Source organism: Primulina huaijiensis, chromosome 9 (genome assembly GCF_012295235.1).
Source record: "Primulina huaijiensis isolate GDHJ02 chromosome 9, ASM1229523v2, whole genome shotgun sequence".
Taxonomy (NCBI): Eukaryota; Viridiplantae; Streptophyta; class Magnoliopsida; order Lamiales; family Gesneriaceae; genus Primulina; species Primulina huaijiensis.
Window position 1 is genome coordinate 10,116,233 of NC_133314.1, and position 9,604 is coordinate 10,125,836.

A 9,604-nucleotide genomic window follows, 5' to 3' on the forward strand; every position below is an offset into this window, starting at 1 on the left:
ATTATTAAAAATAAAAAACACAATTTAAAATTTTTTACAAAAATTCCTGAAATTAAGGTTTACAAATTTTTGAATGGCAAAAGAGAAGGGAACACGGCGGCGGCGGTGTTGGAGGAAGAGAAGAGACGCAGCGTAGATGCAGACCACTGGACTTGGGCGGAGGCAGAGAAGATACGCAGTGGCTAAGAACACTGTACTTAGAGATTTTAATTATACAATTGGTCTGGTCTTAAATTTGGATTTTGGACTTGGCTAAACCTGGACTTGGGCTGTCTTAAAAAATATAAAAGCCTGCTGCTTCTTTGAAGCGCACGAGCGCTCGCCCAACAAACAAAAGCGAAGCGAACTGAAGCGTGGGCTTTCTCCACCTGATGCGCTTCAGATTCTCTTGAAGCGCATCTACATCGCCTCGCCTCGCCTCGCGCTTAAGCGAGCGAGGAGAGCGCTTTTTACAACTATGATGGGGATGTTCCTTGCACTCCTCCTTGGATGTAGCACTTCATCTTCTCCCGAGGCCTCCGCTACCATTCTCCAAGTAAGTCCTGAACCCGACTCGACCTCATCTTCATCACCATCAACAACAAGCCAGCCTTGAGCTTCACTAGCTTGAGAGGATAGAAGCAAATCTCCACCCATTTCTCTTTTACTCTTCTTCTTCACAGGATTATCACTGAATTTGACATATACAAGATCATTCAATCTTGATGTCTCAAGCATATTCCTCTTCTTAGTATGTATCTAAAAATTTCAAAACCATTGTTAAAAAAAATAATATATAACATAATTTATAAATTAGTTCTCAATATTTACCTCTTCAAATTGACTCCAATTTCTTTCACACCCCGTTGAACTACTTGTCAATGAGAGAAATCTCATTGCCATTTTTTGTAAGTTTGGAGTGTCACCACCATAATTGGACCACCATCCTACTTAAAAAAGCAAAGAGGAAAAAATAATTAAACCAAAGATGGGTAAAAAAAAAACATGTACTGACATGAATAAAAATAAAGGAAAAAAGATTTACCCGGGTCAAAGTCATGGTACACATCCACCTGCTCATATTCCACGAGGCCATTTTTTTTCCAAAGTTTCTAGATTTACTCTTATACTTCAGCAATTCATCATTAGCAATGGTAGATTGCATGTCCTCGTCAGTGGCAAAAATTATCTCAACACAATTCAAAAACTCATTCATGACATTGGTGTCATTTGATATGCTTGAATCTTTGAAGTAAAAAAACGGATTCAATAAATAAGCGGCATAATGCAAAGGACTATCAAGTCTACCCTTAGACTTCTCAATGTTCTCATCAATAATCTTCAAAATAGGGATGGCATTTTCCTCTTTTTTGAAAGACTTTTTAATGTCTTCTTTGGCTTGTTTAAGAGCACCCAATAAGAATGCCATGGAGGGCTTCTTATCACCGTCAACAAGACGTAAAACTTACTAAAAAGGTGCAGACATTCAAAGCCAAAGAATCACCATTCCAAAAAGATATACTTGTTACCGTGGCTTCAGCCGCTTTCCCCTTCACACTACTCCTTAACTTTGTTTTGCTCCATTCATCGGATGTAAACATGAGTCTCAATTGATCTTTCTTGTCTTTGAGACTTTCCAAAGTAAAAAATGAAGTAGCAAATCTAGTCACCCCGGGTCTCACAATATCACTCTTCTTGGTATATTTTTTCGTAATAACCAAAGTTCTATGATGTGCATAGATGAATATAGTCAAGGCCTTTGCTTTCTCAAGTATTCCGCTAAACTTGAGTAGTTTTCCAATTGCTTCAAGCATGGGGTTGATTGTATGAGTCGCACAAGAGGTCCAAAAAATTTGAGGTTGTGTAACCTTCAATAAATCCGCCGCCGCCATATTGTTTGTGGCATTGTCCGTCACTACTTGAACAACATGTTGCGTGCCAATCTCAATGATATATTTTTCAACGAACTCAAATATATAAACCCCGGTGTGTGCCTCCATGGATTCTTCAATAGAACCAAGGAATGAAGTGCCTAGCTTACAATTAACACATATATTCATAATGCTTCTCTTCTTGCGATCGGTCCATGCGTCGGTCATTATTGAACATCCATTTTTCATCTATTCTTCTTCATGTTTTTTAGAGAAAATTTGGTCCTCTCAACTTCTTGCTTCAAAAGTGGCTTTCTTAAAAGATATTGACTTGGAGGTTTGTAGCCCGGACCGAATTGGCCAATCGCCTCTACAAGTTGTCTAAAACTTTGATTGTCAATTGAATGAAAAGGAATCCCCGTTTCGTATATCCATCTAGCAACATACTCATGCACATCATTTGTAAACGTTAACTTCAAGGCATCATTTATGTTTTGTTGTCTTGCCTTTGTTGGATTGATTGCGGATGTCCATTTATCAATAGGCCCGAGATTCTTTGGCTTTTTTTTTTTGAATTATCTCCCATCACTTGACAATCACCATCCTCTTCATCAACACATATGTTTACCTGCGCCCTTTCTTCTTTTAATTCTTCCACCCTTTGATGCTTTTTATTCTTGCTATTTTCAAGATAGTCTCTCACTCTTTTTTTGTCCTCATCGGATTCTTTAGGACATGCTTCAACTTGTCCTACTACACCCGCAATATGATGCTTCATCTTATAAACTCCTCCTTTAATAAGCCTCTTACACATCTTGCATGTAATCTTTTTTTTTATTATTATTATACAACACCCCATATTCCCAAACAATATCGCCAGACTTTGGCTTAAATTCCAACTCCGGTTGTTTATCTTTTTCCACCATTAATCTTCAACAATAAATGAATAATAAAATAATAAATTAATAATAGGAAAAAAGTTGATTTTTGAAATCACAAAATCTGAAATATTATAAAAAAAAGTATGATAAATAATAAATATGCAATGCCTAACCTAAATATTCTGACTGCTGGAGGCAGTAGGCGGCGGCGGGCGGCAGACGGCGTGTGGCGGCGGGCGGATTGTATGTGGTGGTTGAGAGTTAAGAGTTGAGAGTGAAAACCAAAAACAAAATAAAGAAAGTGAGGTGTGCTAGGGTTTTAGTATTTAAAATTAGTTGAATTTGATTAGGTTTTTAAAATTGTTGACTAGGTTTTTAAAATTGTTGACTACAATTGAAACTGCGGCAATGTTGTTGAATAATATCCATACTAAAGCAGTGGATAAAACACCATATGAGATATGGATGGGAAAAACTCCCAAATATTCTTACATGAGAATATGGGGTGTTCTGCTTACGTGAATCAGACAGTGGGAGACAAATTGGATGGTAGATCCACTTTGTGCTACTTTGTAGGATATCCAAAGAATTCTGGTGTATATTATTTCTATCACCCTAATGAAACAAAAGTGTTTGTTTCAAGAAATGCCATTTTTTTGGAAAAGAAATTTCTATTAGATAGAAAAGGCAAGATGATAGAACTTGAAAAAATTCAAGATACTCCCTCAACTGTAAAAGTTGAACCAGATCCCCAACAACCAGTAGTTGAAGTACACGTTCCTAGAAGGTCTTATAGGGTTATCAGACCGCCTGCAAGATACACGCTTCTTCATGAACAAATCCATGATGAGCCTTGTGTCAGAAATCAATATATGGTCTCAAGCAGGCGACAAGGAGTTGGAAACTCAGATTTGATAGCACTATCAAAGAGTTTGGTTTTGCTAAGAATCCTGAGGAACCATGTGTGTACAAGAAAGTTAATGGGAGTGCAGTGACATTCCTTATATTTTAATTTGATGACATCCTACTCATTGGGAATGATGTAGGATTGCTGCAATCAACTAAAGTATGGTTAGCAAGTAAATTCTCCATGAATGACATAGATGAAGCATCCTATGTATTGGGAATACAGATCTATAGAGATAGATCAAAAAGGATGCAAGGACTCACCCAAGCTGTAACACCTCTGGCCGGTATTAATAAAATAGCAGCGGAAATTAAATTTTTCTTTGAAGGGAAGAAGGTTTAAAAAAGAAGGGAGGAAGGAAGGATTCAAAATATATTTTCAATATATAACCAAAAGTATAAACACATGATCAATAAAATGATACAACAAAATACAAAATGTCATTTTGATCATGTATATCAAAATATCTTTCTTCCTTCCATTTTTCATACATATGACCTCGGCTCCAATCAACGTCCTGGCTCGTCGCTCTTATCTGCATCACATGAATAACTGAAATGATTATAAAACTCAGCAAATGGAACTCTTACATAGCAATGAATACATATACCATACTTTGTAAAACGTGGCTTTGAAAACATTAAAATACCATCAACTCTGAAACACGAATAACATAGCATAATATAACAATAACGATGGTATTTCTCTTTTCTCTGTTGGATTGATATCTATATAGTATCTCTGTCTCTGTGCCTCTATCCCATCGATATGAATCGATAACTCTGAGGGATATAAGCCTATGGTCGTTGATCAACTTATTGCATGCAATCTCTGACTATGTATCTATCAATCCAATAAAACATTTGAATTCTCTCTTTGGCATTAAAACAAACACTTTGAAGACTATCTTTTCTCTTGTATTCCCTTTGACATGGTTGAGACATAAAATGCCTCTAATATACAACAAGGTGTATTAATACATAGCATGAATCAAATGGAAGGGAATAACACTTTAAAACCATTGAAACACAATACATATATTATCATGTGAGCACAAGAAATGAAATTCCACTTACAACACTTGCAACACTTGGTTCTAAACTCTTGGTACAAAACCTACAACAATAAACCATGAATAGAACTATCAACAACTCAATAATCCAACAACCATACCATAGAATCCATAAAACCAACACAATCACAATCTCCATAATTTCCCCCAACATCAAAATCTAACAATAACTAAACCATAAGCTTACCTTAGCTCCTTGAACCCAAAATGAACTTGATCTCACTTCAAAATTCCAACAAGAAGCTCGAATCAAAGGAACAATTGAAGGAAATAAGAACCCTAGCTCTTCCTTGGAGTGGAGAATCGAGAAGTGAGGAGAGAAATGAGGGAAAAGTGAACCAACTCATGTATTTAAGCACTTAAATCCAAAAACACGACTTTACTGTTCACGGACCGCGGGTGCGCTATCCCTTGCACCGCGGGTGCGCTATGCCTTCGGCATCTCATCCAAAAATCTGACACAGTAGACCGAGGGTGCGCTACATTTTGGAGCGTGGGTGCACTCTGGTCACCGCGGGTGCACTGAACAATAGAGTGCGGGTGCACTCTGGTTACTCTGCGCACAGATTCTCCAAAAATCGCCTCCGAAACGCCTATTCCCTTCATAATTTGGAAAAATGGTAAACTACAAAGTTGTAGCTGTATGTCCTTTCTTGAACCTCTCCAAATATCAGATCATTTGGAGGTCTGAGTAAAAAGTTATACTAAATCTCCCAACATGTATCACTGGAGGAACGTCGAAACACACGACACACTTCGGGGCACTTTTGGCTTACCTTCCACAATGATTTGAACAAAACTCAAAATAAGAAAGTTACACCTCTATGTCTTATCTAACCACTCCAATTGGCCTTATAACAATTGGCTCAACATACGAATTACCATGAATTAAATCGCAACGATGCTACAACAACTACACNATTGTAACGCCCCGAAAATTTAAAGGTCCACGCAAACCACATGCATGCAATTATTAAATTCCTTTGTATTTTAATTAAATGTTTTAATTGTATTAATTAATTATGTTGTACATATTGACATGTTTAAATATATTTTCTACATGGTTGCATTAAAATGTATTTTTAAAGATTATTCGAGTTGCGATCGAGGAACGGAGACCGATGGCTGAAAAATAGAAAATATTTTTCATTAAATAATTATTTTTAATTATTTAAAATATGATTGATGATTTTTCATATTTTTTGAAAATAAGAGATTTTGAGGTGATTTTATACGCCGTGACGTAATTTTTATCGGTGTTGGATTTTCAACTAAAATGCGAGCTTTTAAGCAACCCGCCATTTAATTCACGAACTTATTTTACCAAAACCATTTTTATGATTTTATTAAATTCTAATTATTACTTATAATGGGCTCGAATTAATTGGCATGATAGGCCTAGAGATTAATTAATGATTTAATTAGAGTTTACATTAAATAAATCACACAAACCCTATTCCATACACACAAAAACTCACGCCACCCTCTTTTGCAAAACAAAAACTCTTTCCCCCACCCCATATACTCACGGCACACATACACACATATTGGAAGAGGATTTTCGAAGGGTTCCAAGAGAACAAAAGCTAAGGTTTCGATCCGTTCTTCGACGTCAACGATTATTCGAGCGTATAATACGCAAAGGCACGCCATAAATCTTTCTTTTCTCATCTATCACACCATACTATTGCTTTGAATTACTTTGTATGAAAACATGATCTTTTTTTTTGAACAAATTCGTTTTTATGCATTCTTATGTGTTTAAGGTATGAATTTATGTCCCAAAATCATGTTTTATGTGATCTAAAGGGGCTGCCATGAATTAGGATGTTAAGGGGCAAGTTTTACACAAGTTTAGGGGTCTTAGAACACACTAAAACGCTGCAAACGACAAAGGAAACAAGATGGGACCAGGTTGCTGTCATGGGAGTAAAGGAGTTCGGTTTTGTGTCCTTGTTGGCATGGCTGGACTGGGCTTGGTTCCAGGGCTAGCCAGGGCCGTGAGGGGTCTGAGCAGGGGTCCTAGCCATGCTAGGATTCGAAAAAAAGTGGGCTGGGAGGAGTCCCATCCATCGAGGACTCCCACCCGGGAGATCAACTTGCTGTCACGTTTGTGCAGCTGCTGTGCAGGGATTCAGGGGGCTCGGTCTGGGGCTTTGGCTGGGTTGAACTAGGTCCTTTAGGGTATAGAGAAGGTGGTCTAAGGTTGGGGCAGGGGCTGCTAGGGGTTGGTTCAAGCAGGACAAGAGAAAGAACCAGAAACGTGAGGATGGTATATTACGCGCAGGTTGCTGTCCTTGAAGTCCAGGTGTTCGCAGCTTGCTTTCTAGGGCGTGGGCTGGCATGGGTAGGGTCTGGGATTGGTCCAGGGGTGGTCATGGTCGACTGGGCTTGGGGGTGGCTCGGCTGGAGGTGACCTAAGCTGGCTAGGAGTCCTAATACAACTAGAACACAAGACACACACATATGCAGAAAATTGGGTCATGTTCAGTAGGCTTTTTGAGCGGGTTAGGGTCATGTTTTGGGGCTGGGCTTGCACAGTAGGGTCCCTAGATGGGTTGGCTAAGTTTTGGTTCAAGGTGGCTCGGGCGTGGCTCGGGTAAATTAGGAGATGGCTCGGTGTGTTCGTTAAGGTGTCAAAAACGAAAATTAAAGAACTAAAAATTGATCCAAGGGTCCACGGGTGTGGCTCATGACTTGGAAGGGTAGAATAAATTCTAAAAATGTTATGTTAAAAATTTGGGATCAAAATAATGAGTTTTGGAATTTTCCGGGATTTAATCGCCGCACGAAACGCTAATTAACGAGTTAATTGAAACACCTAGTTTTAAGCTTTATAAAATTATGAAAAATTAGGTTTAAGCTTAAATAATTATTATAAGTCTAAGTTTTTAATTTGGGAATTTTATATTAAGGTTTGGTTTAATTCGGGATTAAAACGCATTAATACGTCACATTTAAAGATAAATTTAAAAGTCCTCGTTTTAGGCTAAATAAAAATATGAGAAAATTAATGTAGGCTTAAATAATTATTTGGGACATGTTAGAGTTAACGGAATTAAGAACATGTCAAAAACGTGAAATTTTACGTCTAGGGGTAAAACGGTCTTTTCACACCTAAAAATTAGTAAACGTCATGGCAGTGCCCTGAATGCTGTTTTATGTGCTAATATGATTATTTTCTATAGTTATGGATGCTTATGGAATTCTAAATGTTAAAATGATAGTTTAAACGTTTATGGGATTTTATAAGTTAAAATGATATTTTAAATGTTTAGGGAATTTTATATGTTTATGATTTAAAATGTCAAAATGTTATTTTAAATATTTTGAGGTTAAAATGATTATTTTTAAATGTTTATGAAATGTTCATGATTAAATTATGATTTTTAAATGTCTATAGGATTTTTATGATTTAAGGTTGACATTTAAAAGACATGTTGTATGCTTGGTTTCAAAAATAAAAATGATATTATATGGATGATTTTTATAAGTGATGAAAATGTAAAATGTTGAAGGAGGTGAAGTGATTGTGACTAATTCGTTAATAATGGCGATGTCGTGAGGGTGATGGTCCCAGTGGGAGCCCGACGATCGTGTTTCCATTATTGCGAATATGAGGTTATGAGGTTTGAGGAAGAATGGGAATATCGTGAGGGGAGAAGGCCCCAGAGGGAGCCCATTTATGGGAGAAGGCCCCAGAGGGAGCCCCGACGATCGTATTTCTATTCGATCATGTTAGGCCAAGGCTCAGTTGACCGGTGAGAGCGTCGCTGATGTCCCCGCCGCCCAGTACTGTGGTTATATGTAGATGGATCCATCGATCATGTCATGTCATGTCAGGAAAGTCACAATTAACGATCTGAATTCAACAAAGGAAAAAGGAAAAATGTTTATGATCATGAAAAATGTTTTATGTTATGTTATGTTGAGGAAAAAGTAAAAGGTTAAGGTTTATGTTATTCATGTCATGAAAATGTTTATGTTTAAAGTTGATGCATCATTATGAAAATGTTTTTATTTAAAGTTCATGCATCATAAAAAGGTTTACAAAAATGTTAATGTTTTAAGTTTATGCATCTTCATGAAAACGATATTTTAAGTACAAGTATTTTTCACTGTTGCATGTGATTTTATATGTATTATTTGTTATAAAGATTATGGTGTGTTGAGTCTTTAGACTCACTATGTGTGATGGATGCAGGTTATCATGATAATGCTAATGGAGGTCTTGATGGTTGATCCGACTGGACGGAAAGTGCACATGACCCGAGGACCGACGCTAGTTTCCGCATATATGTTATGATTTATTTTAAAAGATTTTATGACTTTTATCATGATCACGAGTGGTTTTTGAGAGGTTACAATATGGGCTATACTTTTCAAATGTTATTTTTAGATTTAGAAAAATGTTAGTTGGTTGTTTATTTTAAAATGATGTCAAAAATATTTTATGAAATTTTATGGTTCGGCCGAATGCTATGTGAGGTTTTAAAAAAAAAAATTCTAGCACATTTTGAGAAAAAGAAAGGCAGACGTTTCAGTTGTTATCATAGCAATGGTCCTGTAAAGGGTTGTGCCACCATCAGCGCCGGAAAGATCAGTCATCTAGCCTCAAAGTTGTAAGTTTTTAAATGCTTTATGTGATTTAATATGTCGTTACCTACATAAGTACATGAATTAAATGTTTACGTCACATGTTTAGTAGCTTGATGATAATATATGTTTTATATGCTTTGAATTTTTTTACGCGATACGATATGAAATGAAAAATTATTTTTTTTCAACGCATGTTGGATTTGTGGTGGAATTGGACTATGTTGATATTTGGGTTTTTGTAGTGACGTTCTATTTATGGGCCATAAGTTAATCGTGAATATTATGAATGCCTTTG

The 9,604-nt window shown here is 36.7% G+C and overlaps 2 protein-coding genes across 2 annotated transcripts; both read right to left on the reverse strand.

Annotated features, from left to right (window-relative positions):
• Positions 1 to 399: 399 nt before the first annotated feature.
• On the reverse strand, positions 400 to 2,652 carry LOC140983864 (uncharacterized). Its single transcript, XM_073451024.1, has 2 exons — positions 811 to 2,652; positions 400 to 738 (listed from the first exon to the last, which is right to left on the reverse strand). Exons 1-2 carry the CDS (start codon positions 880 to 882, stop codon positions 400 to 402), a joined length of 411 nt encoding a protein of 136 aa, XP_073307125.1. The 5' UTR covers positions 883 to 2,652.
• LOC140983865 (uncharacterized) lies at positions 902 to 2,664 on the reverse strand. Its single transcript, XM_073451025.1, has 4 exons — positions 2,479 to 2,664; positions 1,509 to 2,015; positions 1,053 to 1,414; positions 902 to 926 (listed from the first exon to the last, which is right to left on the reverse strand). Exons 1-4 carry the CDS (start codon positions 2,662 to 2,664, stop codon positions 902 to 904), a joined length of 1,080 nt encoding a protein of 359 aa, XP_073307126.1.
• Positions 2,665 to 9,604: the final 6,940 nt, after the last annotated feature.

Coding starts and splice junctions, on each gene's coding strand:
- LOC140983864 (XM_073451024.1), bottom strand. CDS start 882: ATGGCAATGAGATTTCTCTCATTGACAAGTAGTTCAACGGGGTGTGAA. Junction 739..810: donor ATTGGAGTCAATTTGAAGAG/GTAAATATTGAG, acceptor TGAAATTTTTAG/ATACATACTAAGAAGAGGAA.
- LOC140983865 (XM_073451025.1), bottom strand. CDS start 2,664: ATGTGTAAGAGGCTTATTAAAGGAGGAGTTTATAAGATGAAGCATCAT. Junction 2,016..2,478: donor TAAAAGAAGAAAGGGCGCAG/GTAAACATATGT, acceptor GTTAATTGTAAG/CTAGGCACTTCATTCCTTGG. Junction 927..1,052: donor GCCTCGTGGAATATGAGCAG/GTGGATGTGTAC, acceptor TTTTTTAAGTAG/GATGGTGGTCCAATTATGGT.